This window comes from Perna viridis, chromosome 12 (assembly GCF_037379345.1).
Source record: "Perna viridis isolate PV_CMFRI_1.1 ecotype Kerala chromosome 12, ASM3737934v1, whole genome shotgun sequence".
In the NCBI taxonomy this organism is placed as follows: Eukaryota; Metazoa; Mollusca; class Bivalvia; order Mytilida; family Mytilidae; genus Perna; species Perna viridis.
This window is the reverse complement of record NC_142456.1, coordinates 17,692,802-17,714,159: the sequence shown is the minus strand read 5'-3', so window position 1 is coordinate 17,714,159 and position 21,358 is coordinate 17,692,802. Positions and strand designations below refer to the sequence as shown.

The following is a 21,358-nucleotide window of genomic DNA, read 5'->3' as shown; positions in this document are numbered from 1 at the left end:
CCTTGAAGGTGAAAAATGATGTTTATCTTCATTGGAGAATTTTTGTAACATAGCTAGACAGTTTTAGATAGTAGTGACACGGAGGTATATGTATATTGTTTCAATCTCTGATAATTTACAATAAGCTTTGCATCGGTTTTATTTTTCAGCAAAAAGAAACATATGATAGCAGACGCAGAGCAGGAAGGTCAAGGACAGAATGTCGATGAGAGGGATTTGTTCCATGGTACGGATTCATTGAACACCTGTCGTGGAATCTGTACTAACAATTTTGATTTTCGAATTAGCGGACGGAATGCTACACTGTATGGAGAGGGATCATACTTTGCTGTAAGAGCTAAGATTGGTCACAGCTATACTGAGGCAAGTTCCCCAAGAGAGGTACGATTTTTATTCCGAGCTAAAGTTCTAGTTGGCCAATACACAAAAGGACATCCATCATTTAAGAGGCCTCCTACCATACCTGGTAAAAGTCATAAGTTGTTCGATTCCTGTGTCAATGAAGAACTTGATCCAACTATTTTCGTAGTTTTTGATAGAAACCAGTGCTATCCTGATTATCTGTTTATGTACACGGATAACGAGACGATTCCTCCTGCACAGACATCACATGATTTAATAGATTTTGGGTCACATGATTTGCAGTCTTTGATTAACCAGCAATCTAGCCCATTAGTTTATCCTCAACATACAGCAGCTTCTACAGAACAGAATCCTCCGGGAAGTTTAAACCCAACAGGAACATCTTCTGTGAGGAACCCTTCTACTGCAATCCCTTTGAAGTACAAAGAAGCTGATTCAGAGAAGAGGGATGAAAGTTGCTCCATACAGTAATGATAGCTCTAAATAACTTATATTAATCCATTCAAAGGAGACTATGGTTTAATTTTGGCATTAGTTGGTGCTTGTGATATTAATGTTAAGGATATATTGGTATGTTAAGAGGGTGTGAATATGGAGTTAGCTTGTGTTTCAATTTGTCAATGTATATATTTAAGAAATCCCATTAGAGTTAATAACTGTAATTTTATTTATATCAGAAAATATGAAATGCCTTAGTACTTGTTTCAGTTAGAGTAAGTTGATGTAGAAATTTACATTAGGAAACAAAGATTTCTGCTACAGTGAAACCTGTATAAACCAAACCTTTCAAAAACTGGCGACCTGTTTAAACAAGATTTCTTTGTCACAAATGGGTTCAGTTCAGACATTTTTCACTGTAAATATGAATATTGTGATTTGTGGTGAGTAAAAAAAGCTATTTTGTGTAACAGTATGTAGCTTAAATAGTTAGACATGTATGTAAATATTGCCTTGATACAGAGGCAATTGACCAACAGGATTTCTTCTGAATTCTCTTTATATCAAATTCAATATATTTTGAACTTGTATAATTCCTTCACTCACAAGTAGGTTCAATAGGGTATGTAAGTCTCGTCACGTGACTCCATGGTTTCGTAAGCATGGGTCCTAGTCTACCATTCAAATGTATGGAGATTCGTCATTAACATAGCATTGAGTTCAATATTAAAAGCGTAGTATCATTTTTGGGTAAAAATACTGATTAAAAAATGACAATTATCAAGTTCTAAGAGATAAAAATGTTTAGAATAGCATAAAATAGAAGATTTTGCATTGTGAAGCAGTGTTTGAATTTCCAGGAAGTACACACTAAAATTCATATCGGTCTTCGGATTTCAATATGTTCTACACCGGAAATTCTGGAAGGGAAACTGAAACTAGAACGAGACGTACAAACCCTATTCAGGCATGTTTCACTGTAGATACGAACATTGTGATTTTTGATTAGTAAAACAATGCTATTTTTTATAACAATATTTAGCTGAAAGTATAGTTACTACATATATTAGAACAAAAGTTTAGTTTGACTTGTATGTAAAGGTCACCTTGGTACAACTGACTTATTAAGACAAATGACCTTGAAGACTAATCATTTTGGCATGATATGAGAAAAATCACTTGTTTGAAAGAAGCACTGGCCTGGCACCAATAAACCAAAAAAGTAAATTCTGAAGTCTGAGATTAAATTTCTTTGTGATGTCATTAAAATTCCTAGACTTTGATTACAGTAGGATAGGATATTCTCTGAATTTTGGCACTAGGGCCAAGTGTAAATCTGGATAGCAGGTTTGACTGTTTTTTTTTTTTTTACAAAAACATTTTCCCAATTTTTTTCCAGACATATAAAATGAAAAGCATTTTAATGCTGTGCCAATATAAAAAACTCAAGTTGGGTATGATTTGTGTCATATACCACTGAAGATGAATTTCATGTATGTTTTATTTTCAACTTTATTGTTTTATCATTGCTCATACTACCTGAAATTTTCTACTTCAGGCTACCCCAATGACACTAGAATTATCACCAATTATCAAGAGCATTACATCATATCCACCGTGACATTGCTGATAAAATATTGCCAGTTTTGAATGTCTTGACTGAAGATAACATCTCTCCCCATCTTTCTCAGTATGATATTTTCTGTCTGTAGTTCATAACTGCCATTTTTCTGTATATGAAGTCTTTGTTTGCTCTTTAGCAGTAAAAGCTGGGTATACTTTCTGTTAAAAGTAAACTGTTCCAGTCCCTGTAAGAATCAGGCAGTCGGTGAAACATGGTATGAAAAAACCCATTATTTTGAAAGTGTAATTTGACTATTTGTACCATCAGATTCAAGGAAAACAGACAAAATTTTCCATATCATGATGGACCATTGAGTCGTAATTTCATTGAAATGCACTGACAATGAACATTTCAAGGACAGATAACTCTGTCAAAAACCTCATTTTTCTAAGATTCTATTGAAAAATTTCTGCACAAAGCCAGTGATGTAGAGATCAAATAATGATCTTTTCAAACAGAGAAAGTATCCTTGAGTGATATTAAATTGTCTGATTGGTGGGGTTTTGACATGAATGTTTCTGATTTTCCTCATTTTGCCTGATTCTTACAAACACTTACACTAAAATATCGAAAAGTCATGTTCAAGGATTTATTTCCAGTTTGCAATCAAATTGACTGTAAAATGTCATGTTTGTATCCATTTTCTTTGGGTTTTGTGCTTGGTTAAACTTTTTAGAAGTTTTTTTTTTTAATTCAATATTGTATGTTCCTGTTCAGGTCAATATTTGTTATGCAAGAGAAATGTTTTCTCTGTCCCTGTAATTCAAACTAAGTTGTATCCCCAACTGAAGCTGTACAGTAATGTACATGATGTTACAGCAGGTAAAATAGTTAACTTTATAGAATAGTGATGGTCTTCCGATAATAGACCTTTTTCTGATAAACAGCCTTAGATGGTAATAATTGGACAATTGAGATTCAAATGTATGAGGAAAGTTTAAACCTCCATGTTAATTGTCCAGTTTAAATTACCCAAGACATTTCATCTGGTAATAGTCAATTAATCAAGGGAGGATCAACTTTATCTCCTGAAGTGAGCTATTTTACTTGCTGTAAATAAAAGATTACAGTGCTATATCATCCTATTAGCAAGAGTAAATATGTTTGCTTATTGTCTGTAGAAATGATTTTACAAAATGTAAGATTATCACCAATTTACTTGTACATGTATTCCCAGGGTGAGTTCTAAGGAAAGAAGCTGAATAAAGGAATGAGCATTGATTAAGAATTGCAATTGGTAAATGAAAGTCTAAGTCAACTTGTCATTAGTAATACTGAAAACTGTGAACTTTTGCTGCAGTTTTATTTTTTCCCAATTTTTTTGACAAGACCTTTCATTATTTTCTTTGAGGAACATTTTTATACATTTGTATTTTTTAGGAGTGCTTGCAAAATTATAACTGCACAAAAGTAGATTGATTGCGGAAGGAGGAAAAAAAAGAAGGCATAAAATTTATGGGTTTAAAGTTGTCTTGAAACCCAATCAGATGTTATGAGTGAAAATTATATTTTTCTATTGTTAAGGATTTTGTTATATTATTCTAATCAGAAGCCATTACTAAATGTAGATGTTAAAATGTAACTGAAATAAGATTACGTCGTCATTTTTATTTATTTTCGTCAAGTTTTGATTCAATGAAATCTATCAGATACCATCAGTGAACACACACTGTACATATGACATAACCAGTACATGTCTCTGAAATAATTCTATTGTCAATGTCTTAGAATAAAAACACTAAATTTATTAACCACACACAGGAATGAGCGAGTGGTTTAACATGTACTAGTATGTGTATTATGATTCAAAATATAATTAGATCTTGATAGAATTTAAGAATTTTATTCATGATGATTATTACCTTATAAATATTGATGTAAACTTTTGATTAATGTAATACATGTAATATTCATATACTTTTGATTACTATAAAATTTGTGGTATACTTTTTTTTCACTGTAAATATTACTGATTACTGTAACATTTCTGATGTAAACATTACTGATTACTGTAATCTGATGTAAACATTTTGATTACTGTATATGTTTTATGTAAAAGTTCTGTTTGCTGTTACTTGATGTAAAACTTTTGATTACTGTAATATCAGTAATGTTACAGCAACGTTTTGGACTACTGTAAAATTAGAGGTGTAACTTTTAATTACAGTAATATTGCTGATGTAACTTTTGATTACAGTAGTATTACTGATGTAATTTTTTTTTATTACTACAAAATTACTGATTTTTAATTACCGAATATAGAATGTGAAGTTTTTGTTGCCTGAACTGTGCTGTATATTAATAATGCTTAATAGTGACTGAGAGTATATGCTTCATGAGATCATCACAAATTTATACCACTACTTAATTAATTGGTAGTATTTTGGGTGTGTTCCCATTTCATCTTAGCTAATTACAGGTAAAAAAAGTACTAAGGAAAAATGGGAATTTTTATATTTATCTGTTGCCATTGTAAAAACAAAACTGTAAATTAATGAGTTGTTGTTACATTGATTAAGGCAATATAATTATAAAATCAATTTTTATGTTTTTTTTTTCTTTTTTAGCTACAAATTTAAAAATACTTGAATACTTTTCAAGTTATGATTTTTCTTGATAAAAAATCATTAATAAAGATATTATAAAAAAAATACATAAAATACATATATTTTTTCGTATATTAGTACATATACAGTTCTGGAATATTAAAAAAAAACACACGCAAAATTTAGTTCATAAATTAAATATGATTTTTATTTAAATAAATTTAATGAGTGTATATGTATAGGATTGAATAACAGTAATGAAGTATTTAGTAAAGTAGTAATTATAAGCATGTAATCTTCATTTTTGCAAATTCAATATCAATAAACTGACATTTTTTTTATTTGGGAACATAAATAATTGATAATTAGATAAAATATCTAAACCGAAACAAACAGTATTTTGGAATCACATTGTTTGTCCAACTGTCCATCTGTTGTTCTTTATTTTGCTGCAATTATCACAGCCAATATACCCCCAATATGGATGGGTTGATTTCATACTTGATATTTAGCTTTGTGAAGATTATGTGCCATAAATTGTAAGCAATTTTTGTTGCTTTCTGATATCAAATTCTGTTTTGTAGTACATGTATTTGTTTAATTTTCACTACATGTAAAAATAGAGAAAATGCTACTACAGAAAAAGGATCAGATATTGTGAAAAGCAACAAATGCAATATTGTATAACCCTTATAAAAATAGTAAATACTTACAGAGATCACCAGAAGGTTTTCATTAAGTGTAAACACTCCTTCAAGTAAGCTGTGAAAGACCCCAACTACGAAAGTAATAAAATCCACTGTAACAGAAGTAAACTAATAAGTCAAACAATGACACATTAATGACCACCATTGACATTAGGGCAAAATCATTCATTTCTGACCAAGTATCATGCTGCAGGTGAAGCAGACGACATAGAAAAAATGGTCAAACATCAGAAATAGACATAAGGCAACAAGCATCATGCTGTAGATGTAGCAGACAATGTCGAAATAGTCCAAAATAGACAAAATTAGATTAAGGCAATGAAAAGTCACCATAAAACTGGAAGGATTGATATCAATTGTGATATTTGGCTATATAGACATAAATAGGTAGAGCTTGTATTGTGATTGATTTTGATTGCTGTGCCATATCATTTTCTTGTGTTGTATTATTTGGGTTATACCTAGGAGGACAATGTGTACAACTTTGTTTGTACAAATATTAATGTTGTTTACATGTATATAGTGCAGTAATTGTTGCTATTGTCTTCTATTGCAAATTGAGTTAGGGATTTATAGAAGTACTGTTCAATTTAGGAATTATTGTGATATTGTCATAGGCAGGTACAAAGTGAGTGCCCTTTATGCTTGATAAATGTAGTTGATTATATAAGACACTGGATATCACTGGATTTTGTATTTTAAATACAGTCTGAGATAGATTTGAATTGCATGTTTTAACATGTATTCAGTTACATTTTGTTTTATAAAATAGTTTGGATCATTATTTCTTAGTATGTAGTATGTTATATATGGCCTGAACTACCTACCCTTAAAATTGATTCCTTTCAAAAACCCACTTTAATTGGCTTATTGTTGTATTGTTGGCATAGAAAACAGAAATTTTCCAAGCAGTTTTATTTTCACTTTTTCAAGGTAAAACAGGCAATCCATATGCCAATATTATAAAAAATTATAACATGATTTGAATTTGATGATTCATCTATTAATTAAAAAAATTATTGAAAGTATATTTTAATTTGTAATATGAATAAAACACACAGCATAAATTTTCCAAATTTACATGTATATATATTTCCAATTTTATGTTCTATTTTATTCTAGATTTTTCAGTTTAATTTGTTTTCAAGTATTACCAGTAATCACTTTGAGAAAAAATGGGGTGGTTTTTTTGTGTTTTGATTAATGTAATACATGTAATATTCATATACTTTTGATTACTATAAAATTTGTGGTATACTTTTTTTTCACTGTAAATATTACTGATTACTGTAACATTTCTGATGTAAACATTACTGATTACTGTTATCTGATGTAAACATTTTGATTACTGTATATGTTTTATGTAAAAGTTCTGTTTGCTGTTACTTGATGTAAAACTTTTGATTACTGTAATATCAGTAATGTGACAGCAACGTTTTGGACTAAAAATGTGAAAAATAACCAATTAGTTTAACTGTTTATGTAATTCTTGTAATTGAAGCATTACTGTTGTTTTCATTGATTTTGTCTAGTATTATTTAATAAATTGTTTGCTTTTGAGAAAGAGCTAAGATTGGTCACAGCTATACTGAGGCAAGTTCCCCAAGAGAGGTACGATTTTTATTCCGAGCTAAAGTTCTAGTTGGCCAATACACAAAAGGACATCCATCATTTAAGAGGCCTCCTACCATACCTGGTAAAAGTCATAAGTTGTTCGATTCCTGTGTCAATGAAGAACTTGATCCAACTATTTTCGTAGTTTTTGATAGAAACCAGTGCTATCCTGATTATCTGTTTATGTACACGGATAACGAGACGATTCCTCCTGCACAGACATCACATGATTTAATAGATTTTGGGTCACATGATTTGCAGTCTTTGATTAACCAGCAATCTAGCCCATTAGTTTATCCTCAACATACAGCAGCTTCTACAGAACAGAATCCTCCGGGAAGTTTAAACCCAACAGGAACATCTTCTGTGAGGAACCCTTCTACTGCAATCCCTTTGAAGTACAAAGAAGCTGATTCAGAGAAGAGGGATGAAAGTTGCTCCATACAGTAATGATAGCTCTAAATAACTTATATTAATCCATTCAAAGGAGACTATGGTTTAATTTTGGCATTAGTTGGTGCTTGTGATATTAATGTTAAGGATATATTGGTATGTTAAGAGGGTGTGAATATGGAGTTAGCTTGTGTTTCAATTTGTCAATGTATATATTTAAGAAATCCCATTAGAGTTAATAACTGTAATTTTATTTATATCAGAAAATATGAAATGCCTTAGTACTTGTTTCAGTTAGAGTAAGTTGATGTAGAAATTTACATTAGGAAACAAAGATTTCTGCTACAGTGAAACCTGTATAAACCAAACCTTTCAAAAACTGGCGACCTGTTTAAACAAGATTTCTTTGTCACAAATGGGTTCAGTTCAGACATTTTTCACTGTAAATATGAATATTGTGATTTGTGGTGAGTAAAAAAAGCTATTTTGTGTAACAGTATGTAGCTTAAATAGTTAGACATGTATGTAAATATTGCCTTGATACAGAGGCAATTGACCAACAGGATTTCTTCTGAATTCTCTTTATATCAAATTCAATATATTTTGAACTTGTATAATTCCTTCACTCACAAGTAGGTTCAATAGGGTATGTAAGTCTCGTCACGTGACTCCATGGTTTCGTAAGCATGGGTCCTAGTCTACCATTCAAATGTATGGAGATTCGTCATTAACATAGCATTGAGTTCAATATTAAAAGCGTAGTATCATTTTTGGGTAAAAATACTGATTAAAAAATGACAATTATCAAGTTCTAAGAGATAAAAATGTTTAGAATAGCATAAAATAGAAGATTTTGCATTGTGAAGCAGTGTTTGAATTTCCAGGAAGTACACACTAAAATTCATATCGGTCTTCGGATTTCAATATGTTCTACACCGGAAATTCTGGAAGGGAAACTGAAACTAGAACGAGACGTACAAACCCTATTCAGGCATGTTTCACTGTAGATACGAACATTGTGATTTTTGATTAGTAAAACAATGCTATTTTTTATAACAATATTTAGCTGAAAGTATAGTTACTGCATATATTAGAACAAAAGTTTAGTTTGACTTGTATGTAAAGGTCACCTTGGTACAACTGACTTATTAAGACAAATGACCTTGAAGACTAATCATTTTGGCATGATATGAGAAAAATCACTTGTTTGAAAGAAGCACTGGCCTGGCACCAATAAACCAAAAAAGTAAATTCTGAAGTCTGAGATTAAATTTCTTTGTGATGTCATTAAAATTCCTAGACTTTGATTACAGTAGGATAGGATATTCTCTGAATTTTGGCACTAGGGCCAAGTGTAAATCTGGATAGCAGGTTTGACTGTTTTTTTTTTTTTTACAAAAACATTTTCCCAATTTTTTTCCAGACATATAAAATGAAAAGCATTTTTAATGCTGTGCCAATATAAAAAACTCAAGTTGGGTATGATTTGTGTCATATATCACTGAAGATGAATTTCATGTATGTTTTATTTTCAACTTTATTGTTTTATCATTGCTCATACTACCTGAAATTTTCTACTTCAGGCTACCCCAATGACACTAGAATTATCACCAATTATCAAGAGCATTACATCATATCCACCGTGACATTGCTGATAAAATATTGCCAGTTTTGAATGTCTTGACTGAAGATAACATCTCTCCCCATCTTTCTCAGTATGATATTTTCTGTCTGTAGTTCATAACTGCCATTTTTCTGTATATGAAGTCTTTGTTTGCTCTTTAGCAGTAAAAGCTGGGTATACTTTCTGTTAAAAGTAAACTGTTCCAGTCCCTGTAAGAATCAGGCAGTCGGTGAAACATGGTATGAAAAAACCCATTATTTTGAAAGTGTAATTTGACTATTTGTACCATCAGATTCAAGGAAAACAGACAAAATTTTCCATATCATGATGGACCATTGAGTCGTAATTTCATTGAAATGCACTGACAATGAACATTTCAAGGACAGATAACTCTGTCAAAAACCTCATTTTTCTAAGATTCTATTGAAAAATTTCTGCACAAAGCCAGTGATGTAGAGATCAAATAATGATCTTTTCAAACAGAGAAAGTATCCTTGAGTGATATTAAATTGTCTGATTGGTGGGGTTTTGACATGAATGTTTCTGATTTTCCTCATTTTGCCTGATTCTTACAAACACTTACACTAAAATATCGAAAAGTCATGTTCAAGGATTTATTTCCAGTTTGCAATCAAATTGACTGTAAAATGTCATGTTTGTATCCATTTTCTTTGGGTTTTGTGCTTGGTTAAACTTTTTAGAAGTTTTTTTTTTAATTCAATATTGTATGTTCCTGTTCAGGTCAATATTTGTTATGCAAGAGAAATGTTTTCTCTGTCCCTGTAATTCAAACTAAGTTGTATCCCCAACTGAAGCTGTACAGTAATGTACATGATGTTACAGCAGGTAAAATAGTTAACTTTATAGAATAGTGATGGTCTTCCGATAATAGACCTTTTTCTGATAAACAGCCTTAGATGGTAATAATTGGACAATTGAGATTCAAATGTATGAGGAAAGTTTAAACCTCCATGTTAATTGTCCAGTTTAAATTACCCAAGACATTTCATCTGGTAATAGTCAATTAATCAAGGGAGGATCAACTTTATCTCCTGAAGTTAGCTATTTTACTTGCTGTAAATAAAAGATTACAGTGCTATATCATCCTATTAGCAAGAGTAAATATGTTTGCTTATTGTCTGTAGAAATGATTTTACAAAATGTAAGATTATCACCAATTTACTTGTACATGTATTCCCAGGGTGAGTTCTAAGGAAAGAAGCTGAATAAAGGAATGAGCATTGATTAAGAATTGCAATTGGTAAATGAAAGTCTAAGTCAACTTGTCATTAGTAATACTGAAAACTGTGAACTTTTGCTGCAGTTTTATTTTTTCCCAATTTTTTTGACAAGACCTTTCATTATTTTCTTTGAGGAACATTTTTATACATTTGTATTTTTTAGGAGTGCTTGCAAAATTATAACTGCACAAAAGTAGATTGATTGCGGAAGGAGGAAAAAAAAGAAGGCATAAAATTTATGGGTTTAAAGTTGTCTTGAAACCCAATCAGATGTTATGAGTGAAAATTATATTTTTCTATTGTTAAGGATTTTGTTATATTATTCTAATCAGAAGCCATTACTAAATGTAGATGTTAAAATGTAACTGAAATAAGATTACGTCGTCATTTTTATTTATTTTCGTCAAGTTTTGATTCAATGAAATCTATCAGATACCATCAGTGAACACACACTGTACATATGACATAACCAGTACATGTCTCTGAAATAATTCTATTGTCAATGTCTTAGAATAAAAACACTAAATTTATTAACCACACACAGGAATGAGCGAGTGGTTTAACATGTACTAGTATGTGTATTATGATTCAAAATATAATTAGATCTTGATAGAATTTAAGAATTTTATTCATGATGATTATTACCTTATAAATATTGATGTAAACTTTTGATTAATGTAATACATGTAATATTCATATACTTTTGATTACTATAAAATTTGTGGTATACTTTTTTTTCACTGTAAATATTACTGATTACTGTAACATTTCTGATGTAAACATTACTGATTACTGTAATCTGATGTAAACATTTTGATTACTGTATATGTTTTATGTAAAAGTTCTGTTTGCTGTTACTTGATGTAAAACTTTTGATTACTGTAATATCAGTAATGTTACAGCAACGTTTTGGACTACTGTAAAATTAGAGGTGTAACTTTTAATTACAGTAATATTGCTGATGTAACTTTTGATTACAGTAGTATTACTGATGTAATTTTTTTTTATTACTACAAAATTACTGATTTTTAATTACCGAATATAGAATGTGAAGTTTTTGTTGCCTGAACTGTGCTGTATATTAATAATGCTTAATAGTGACTGAGAGTATATGCTTCATGAGATCATCACAAATTTATACCACTACTTAATTAATTGGTAGTATTTTGGGTGTGTTCCCATTTCATCTTAGCTAATTACAGGTAAAAAAAGTACTAAGGAAAAATGGGAATTTTTATATTTATCTGTTGCCATTGTAAAAACAAAACTGTAAATTAATGAGTTGTTGTTACATTGATTAAGGCAATATAATTATAAAATCAATTTTTATGTTTTTTTTTTCTTTTTTAGCTACAAATTTAAAAATACTTGAATACTTTTCAAGTTATGATTTTTCTTGATAAAAAATCATTAATAAAGATATTATAAAAAAAATACATAAAATACATATATTTTTTCGTATATTAGTACATATACAGTTCTGGAATATTAAAAAAAAACACACGCAAAATTTAGTTCATAAATTAAATATGATTTTTATTTAAATAAATTTAATGAGTGTATATGTATAGGATTGAATAACAGTAATGAAGTATTTAGTAAAGTAGTAATTATAAGCATGTAATCTTCATTTTTGCAAATTCAATATCAATAAACTGACATTTTTTTTATTTGGGAACATAAATAATTGATAATTAGATAAAATATCTAAACCGAAACAAACAGTATTTTGGAATCACATTGTTTGTCCAACTGTCCATCTGTTGTTCTTTATTTTGCTGCAATTATCACAGCCAATATACCCCCAATATGGATGGGTTGATTTCATACTTGATATTTAGCTTTGTGAAGATTATGTGCCATAAATTGTAAGCAATTTTTGTTGCTTTCTGATATCAAATTCTGTTTTGTAGTACATGTATTTGTTTAATTTTCACTACATGTAAAAATAGAGAAAATGCTACTACAGAAAAAGGATCAGATATTGTGAAAAGCAACAAATGCAATATTGTATAACCCTTATAAAAATAGTAAATACTTACAGAGATCACCAGAAGGTTTTCATTAAGTGTAAACACTCCTTCAAGTAAGCTGTGAAAGACCCCAACTACGAAAGTAATAAAATCCACTGTAACAGAAGTAAACTAATAAGTCAAACAATGACACATTAATGACCACCATTGACATTAGGGCAAAATCATTCATTTCTGACCAAGTATCATGCTGCAGGTGAAGCAGACGACATAGAAAAAATGGTCAAACATCAGAAATAGACATAAGGCAACAAGCATCATGCTGTAGATGTAGCAGACAATGTCGAAATAGTCCAAAATAGACAAAATTAGATTAAGGCAATGAAAAGTCACCATAAAACTGGAAGGATTGATATCAATTGTGATATTTGGCTATATAGACATAAATAGGTAGAGCTTGTATTGTGATTGATTTTGATTGCTGTGCCATATCATTTTCTTGTGTTGTATTATTTGGGTTATACCTAGGAGGACAATGTGTACAACTTTGTTTGTACAAATATTAATGTTGTTTACATGTATATAGTGCAGTAATTGTTGCTATTGTCTTCTATTGCAAATTGAGTTAGGGATTTATAGAAGTACTGTTCAATTTAGGAATTATTGTGATATTGTCATAGGCAGGTACAAAGTGAGTGCCCTTTATGCTTGATAAATGTAGTTGATTATATAAGACACTGGATATCACTGGATTTTGTATTTTAAATACAGTCTGAGATAGATTTGAATTGCATGTTTTAACATGTATTCAGTTACATTTTGTTTTATAAAATAGTTTGGATCATTATTTCTTAGTATGTAGTATGTTATATATGGCCTGAACTACCTACCCTTAAAATTGATTCCTTTCAAAAACCCACTTTAATTGGCTTATTGTTGTATTGTTGGCATAGAAAACAGAAATTTTCCAAGCAGTTTTATTTTCACTTTTTCAAGGTAAAACAGGCAATCCATATGCCAATATTATAAAAAATTATAACATGATTTGAATTTGATGATTCATCTATTAATTAAAAAAATTATTGAAAGTATATTTTAATTTGTAATATGAATAAAACACACAGCATAAATTTTCCAGATTTACATGTATATATATTTCCAATTTTATGTTCTATTTTATTCTAGATTTTTCAGTTTAATTTGTTTTCAAGTATTACCAGTAATCACTTTGAGAAAAAATGGGGTGGTTTTTTTGTGTTTTGATTAATGTAATACATGTAATATTCATATACTTTTGATTACTATAAAATTTGTGGTATACTTTTTTTTCACTGTAAATATTACTGATTACTGTAACATTTCTGATGTAAACATTACTGATTACTGTTATCTGATGTAAACATTTTGATTACTGTATATGTTTTATGTAAAAGTTCTGTTTGCTGTTACTTGATGTAAAACTTTTGATTACTGTAATATCAGTAATGTGACAGCAACGTTTTGGACTAAAAATGTGAAAAATAACCAATTAGTTTAACTGTTTATGTAATTCTTGTAATTGAAGCATTACTGTTGTTTTCATTGATTTTGTCTAGTATTATTTAATAAATTGTTTGCTTTTGAGAAAGAGCTAAGATTGGTCACAGCTATACTGAGGCAAGTTCCCCAAGAGAGGTACGATTTTTATTCCGAGCTAAAGTTCTAGTTGGCCAATACACAAAAGGACATCCATCATTTAAGAGGCCTCCTACCATACCTGGTAAAAGTCATAAGTTGTTCGATTCCTGTGTCAATGAAGAACTTGATCCAACTATTTTCGTAGTTTTTGATAGAAACCAGTGCTATCCTGATTATCTGTTTATGTACACGGATAACGAGACGATTCCTCCTGCACAGACATCACATGATTTAATAGATTTTGGGTCACATGATTTGCAGTCTTTGATTAACCAGCAATCTAGCCCATTAGTTTATCCTCAACATACAGCAGCTTCTACAGAACAGAATCCTCCGGGAAGTTTAAACCCAACAGGAACATCTTCTGTGAGGAACCCTTCTACTGCAATCCCTTTGAAGTACAAAGAAGCTGATTCAGAGAAGAGGGATGAAAGTTGCTCCATACAGTAATGATAGCTCTAAATAACTTATATTAATCCATTCAAAGGAGACTATGGTTTAATTTTGGCATTAGTTGGTGCTTGTGATATTAATGTTAAGGATATATTGGTATGTTAAGAGGGTGTGAATATGGAGTTAGCTTGTGTTTCAATTTGTCAATGTATATATTTAAGAAATCCCATTAGAGTTAATAACTGTAATTTTATTTATATCAGAAAATATGAAATGCCTTAGTACTTGTTTCAGTTAGAGTAAGTTGATGTAGAAATTTACATTAGGAAACAAAGATTTCTGCTACAGTGAAACCTGTATAAACCAAACCTTTCAAAAACTGGCGACCTGTTTAAACAAGATTTCTTTGTCACAAATGGGTTCAGTTCAGACATTTTTCACTGTAAATATGAATATTGTGATTTGTGGTGAGTAAAAAAAGCTATTTTGTGTAACAGTATGTAGCTTAAATAGTTAGACATGTATGTAAATATTGCCTTGATACAGAGGCAATTGACCAACAGGATTTCTTCTGAATTCTCTTTATATCAAATTCAATATATTTTGAACTTGTATAATTCCTTCACTCACAAGTAGGTTCAATAGGGTATGTAAGTCTCGTCACGTGACTCCATGGTTTCGTAAGCATGGGTCCTAGTCTACCATTCAAATGTATGGAGATTCGTCATTAACATAGCATTGAGTTCAATATTAAAAGCGTAGTATCATTTTTGGGTAAAAATACTGATTAAAAAATGACAATTATCAAGTTCTAAGAGATAAAAATGTTTAGAATAGCATAAAATAGAAGATTTTGCATTGTGAAGCAGTGTTTGAATTTCCAGGAAGTACACACTAAAATTCATATCGGTCTTCGGATTTCAATATGTTCTACACCGGAAATTCTGGAAGGGAAACTGAAACTAGAACGAGACGTACAAACCCTATTCAGGCATGTTTCACTGTAGATACGAACATTGTGATTTTTGATTAGTAAAACAATGCTATTTTTTATAACAATATTTAGCTGAAAGTATAGTTACTACATATATTAGAACAAAAGTTTAGTTTGACTTGTATGTAAAGGTCACCTTGGTACAACTGACTTATTAAGACAAATGACCTTGAAGACTAATCATTTTGGCATGATATGAGAAAAATCACTTGTTTGAAAGAAGCACTGGCCTGGCACCAATAAACCAAAAAAGTAAATTCTGAAGTCTGAGATTAAATTTCTTTGTGATGTCATTAAAATTCCTAGACTTTGATTACAGTAGGATAGGATATTCTCTGAATTTTGGCACTAGGGCCAAGTGTAAATCTGGATAGCAGGTTTGACTGTTTTTTTTTTTTTTACAAAAACATTTTCCCAATTTTTTTTCAGACATATAAAATGAAAAGCATTTTTAATGCTGTGCCAATATAAAAAACTCAAGTTGGGTATGATTTGTGTCATATATCACTGAAGATGAATTTCATGTATGTTTTATTTTCAACTTTATTGTTTTATCATTGCTCATACTACCTGAAATTTTCTACTTCAGGCTACCCCAATGACACTAGAATTATCACCAATTATCAAGAGCATTACATCATATCCACCGTGACATTGCTGATAAAATATTGCCAGTTTTGAATGTCTTGACTGAAGATAACATCTCTCCCCATCTTTCTCAGTATGATATTTTCTGTCTGTAGTTCATAACTGCCACTTTTCTGTATATGAAGTCTTTGTTTGCTCTTTAGCAGTAAAAGCTGGGTATACTTTCTGTTAAAAGTAAACTGTTCCAGTCCCTGTAAGAATCAGGCAGTCGGTGAAACATGGTATGAAAAAACCCATTATTTTGAAAGTGTAATTTGACTATTTGTACCATCAGATTCAAGGAAAACAGACAAAATTTTCCATATCATGATGGACCATTGAGTCGTAATTTCATTGAAATGCACTGACAATGAACATTTCAAGGACAGATAACTCTGTCAAAAACCTCATTTTTCTAAGATTCTATTGAAAAATTTCTGCACAAAGCCAGTGATGTAGAGATCAAATAATGATCTTTTCAAACAGAGAAAGTATCCTTGAGTGATATTAAATTGTCTGATTGGTGGGGTTTTGACATGAATGTTTCTGATTTTCCTCATTTTGCCTGATTCTTACAAACACTTACACTAAAATATCGAAAAGTCATGTTCAAGGATTTATTTCCAGTTTGCAATCAAATTGACTGTAAAATGTCATGTTTGTATCCATTTTCTTTGGGTTTTGTGCTTGGTTAAACTTTTTAGAAGTTTTTTTTTTAATTCAATATTGTATGTTCCTGTTCAGGTCAATATTTGTTATGCAAGAGAAATGTTTTCTCTGTCCCTGTAATTCAAACTAAGTTGTATCCCCAACTGAAGCTGTACAGTAATGTACATGATGTTACAGCAGGTAAAATAGTTAACTTTATAGAATAGTGATGGTCTTCCGATAATAGACCTTTTTCTGATAAACAGCCTTAGATGGTAATAATTGGACAATTGAGATTCAAATGTATGAGGAAAGTTTAAACCTCCATGTTAATTGTCCAGTTTAAATTACCCAAGACATTTCATCTGGTAATAGTCAATTAATCAAGGGAGGATCAACTTTATCTCCTGAAGTTAGCTATTTTACTTGCTGTAAATAAAAGATTACAGTGCTATATCATCCTATTAGCAAGAGTAAATATGTTTGCTTATTGTCTGTAGAAATGATTTTACAAAATGTAAGATTATCACCAATTTACTTGTACATGTATTCCCAGGGTGAGTTCTAAGGAAAGAAGCTGAATAAAGGAATGAGCATTGATTAAGAATTGCAATTGGTAAATGAAAGTCTAAGTCAACTTGTCATTAGTAATACTGAAAACTGTGAACTTTTGCTGCAGTTTTATTTTTTCCCAATTTTTTTGACAAGACCTTTCATTATTTTCTTTGAGGAACATTTTTATACATTTGTATTTTTTAGGAGTGCTTGCAAAATTATAACTGCACAAAAGTAGATTGATTGCGGAAGGAGGAAAAAAAAGAAGGCATAAAATTTATGGGTTTAAAGTTGTCTTGAAACCCAATCAGATGTTATGAGTGAAAATTATATTTTTCTATTGTTAAGGATTTTGTTATATTATTCTAATCAGAAGCCATTACTAAATGTAGATGTTAAAATGTAACTGAAATAAGATTACGTCGTCATTTTTATTTATTTTCGTCAAGTTTTGATTCAATGAAATCTATCAGATACCATCAGTGAACACACACTGTACATATGACATAACCAGTACATGTCTCTGAAATAATTCTATTGTCAATGTCTTAGAATAAAAACACTAAATTTATTAACCACACACAGGAATGAGCGAGTGGTTTAACATGTACTAGTATGTGTATTATGATTCAAAATATAATTAGATCTTGATAGAATTTAAGAATTTTATTCATGATGATTATTACCTTATAAATATTGATGTAAACTTTTGATTAATGTAATACATGTAATATTCATATACTTTTGATTACTATAAAATTTGTGGTATACTTTTTTTTCACTGTAAATATTACTGATTACTGTAACATTTCTGATGTAAACATTACTGATTACTGTAATCTGATGTAAACATTTTGATTACTGTATATGTTTTATGTAAAAGTTCTGTTTGCTGTTACTTGATGTAAAACTTTTGATTACTGTAATATCAGTAATGTTACAGCAACATTTTGGACTACTGTAAAATTAGAGGTGTAACTTTTAATTACAGTAATATTGCTGATGTAACTTTTGATTACAGTAGTATTACTGATGTAATTTTTTTTTATTACTACAAAATTACTGATTTTTAATTACCGAATATAGAATGTGAAGTTTTTGTTGCCTGAACTGTGCTGTATATTAATAATGCTTAATAGTGACTGAGAGTATATGCTTCATGAGATCATCACAAATTTATACCACTACTTAATTAATTGGTAGTATTTTGGGTGTGTTCCCATTTCATCTTAGCTAATTACAGGTAAAAAAAGTACTAAGGAAAAATGGGAATTTTTATATTTATCTGTTGCCATTGTAAAAACAAAACTGTAAATTAATGAGTTGTTGTTACATTGATTAAGGCAATATAATTATAAAATCAATTTTTATGTTTTTTTTTTCTTTTTTAGCTACAAATTTAAAAATACTTGAATACTTTTCAAGTTATGATTTTTCTTGATAAAAAATCATTAATAAAGATATTATAAAAAAAATACATAAAATACATATATTTTTTCGTATATTAGTACATATACAGTTCTGGAATATTAAAAAAAAACACACGCAAAATTTAGTTCATAAATTAAATATGATTTTTATTTAAATAAATTTAATGAGTGTATATGTATAGGATTGAATAACAGTAATGAAGTATTTAGTAAAGTAGTAATTATAAGCATGTAATCTTCATTTTTGCAAATTCAATATCAATAAACTGACATTTTTTTTATTTGGGAACATAAATAATTGATAATTAGATAAAATATCTAAACCGAAACAAACAGTATTTTGGAATCACATTGTTTGTCCAACTGTCCATCTGTTGTTCTTTATTTTGCTGCAATTATCACAGCCAATATACCCCCAATATGGATGGGTTGATTTCATACTTGATATTTAGCTTTGTGAAGATTATGTGCCATAAATTGTAAGCAATTTTTGTTGCTTTCTGATATCAAATTCTGTTTTGTAGTACATGTATTTGTTTAATTTTCACTACATGTAAAAATAGAGAAAATGCTACTACAGAAAAAGGATCAGATATTGTGAAAAGCAACAAATGCAATATTGTATAACCCTTATAAAAATAGTAAATACTTACAGAGATCACCAGAAGGTTTTCATTAAGTGTAAACACTCCTTCAAGTAAGCTGTGAAAGACCCCAACTACGAAAGTAATAAAATCCACTGTAACAGAAGTAAACTAATAAGTCAAACAATGACACATTAATGACCACCATTGACATTAGGGCAAAATCATTCATTTCTGACCAAGTATCATGCTGCAGGTGAAGCAGACGACATAGAAAAAATGGTCAAACATCAGAAATAGACATAAGGCAACAAGCATCATGCTGTAGATGTAGCAGACAATGTCGAAATAGTCCAAAATAGACAAAATTAGATTAAGGCAATGAAAAGTCACCATAAAACTGGAAGGATTGATATCAATTGTGATATTTGGCTATATAGACATAAATAGGTAGAGCTTGTATTGTGATTGATTTTGATTGCTGTGCCATATCATTTTCTTGTGTTGTATTATTTGGGTTATACCTAGGAGGACAATGTGTACAACTTTGTTTGTACAAATATTAATGTTGTTTACATGTATATAGTGCAGTAATTGTTGCTATTGTCTTCTATTGCAAATTGAGTTAGGGATTTATAGAAGTACTGTTCAATTTAGGAATTATTGTGATATTGTCATAGGCAGGTACAAAGTGAGTGCCCTTTATGCTTGATAAATGTAGTTGATTATATAAGACACTGGATATCACTGGATTTTGTATTTTAAATACAGTCTGAGATAGATTTGAATTGCATGTTTTAACATGTATTCAGTTACATTTTTTTTTATAAAATAGTTTGGATCATTATTTCTTAGTATGTAGTATGTTATATATGGCCTGAACTACCTACCCTTAAAATTGATTCCTTTCAAAAACCCACTTTAATTGGCTTATTGTTGTATTGTTGGCATAGAAAACAGAAATTTTCCAAGCAGTTTTATTTTCACTTTTTCAAGGTAAAACAGGCAATCCATATGCCAATATTATAAAAAATTATAACATGATTTGAATTTGATGATTCATCTATTAATTAAAAAAATTATTGAAAGTATATTTTAATTTGTAATATGAATAAAACACACAGCATAAATTTTCCAAATTTACATGTATATATATTTCCAATTTTATGTTCTATTTTATTCTAGATTTTTCAGTTTAATTTGTTTTCAAGTATTACCAGTAATCACTTTGAGAAAAAATGGGGTGGTTTTTTTGTGTTTTGATTAATGTAATACATGTAATATTCATATACTTTTGATTACTATAAAATTTGTGGTATACTTTTTTTTCACTGTAAATATTACTGATTACTGTAACATTTCTGATGTAAACATTACTGATTACTGTTATCTGATGTAAACATTTTGATTACTGTATATGTTTTATGTAAAAGTTCTGTTTGCTGTTACTTGATGTAAAACTTTTGATTACTGTAATATCAGTAATGTGACAGCAACGTTTTGGACTAAAAATGTGAAAAATAACCAATTAGTTTAACTGTTTATGTAATTCTTGTAATTGAAGCATTACTGTTGTTTTCATTGATTTTGTCTAGTATTATTTAATAAATTGTTTGCTTTTGAGAAAGTTGTATTTAAATTTGAGTAAAAAAAATACCCATCAGACTAGGACTTCTCACATAACCTGTAGTAAAAGGGGCTTTTTAAAAAGCCCTGCTTACAGTGCTTAATTTCATTATATATCATATTTTTTAATTGAACTTAATGCCTACCACAAAAACAACCCTAAACAAGCATTATGAGAGTATTGCATGACAATACGAACTCCCCTGCAGGAAAAAAATATGTTGAAGAGAATATAATGCAAACTTCAAGCATAATTTGTTAACAAGAAAGTGTGGAAAACTCAGTCTGCATTAATTTTCAA

General features: G+C 29.8%; 1 protein-coding gene across 4 annotated transcripts in view; it reads left to right on the top strand.

The window, feature by feature from the left end:
• The window catches only part of LOC148601520 (uncharacterized), a 41,760-nt gene extending 20,702 nt beyond the window's left edge, over positions 1-21,058 (top strand). For all 4 annotated transcript variants that reach the window (XM_088554813.1, XM_088554814.1, XM_088554811.1 and 1 more), the window contains one exon: positions 150-21,058. In XM_088554813.1, the coding sequence (XP_088410939.1) occupies positions 150-834 (685 nt within the window). In that variant the 3' untranslated portion in view covers positions 835-21,058. The remainder of the gene's footprint in view (positions 1-149) is intronic.
• The last annotated feature ends 300 nt before the right edge of the window (positions 21,059-21,358 follow it).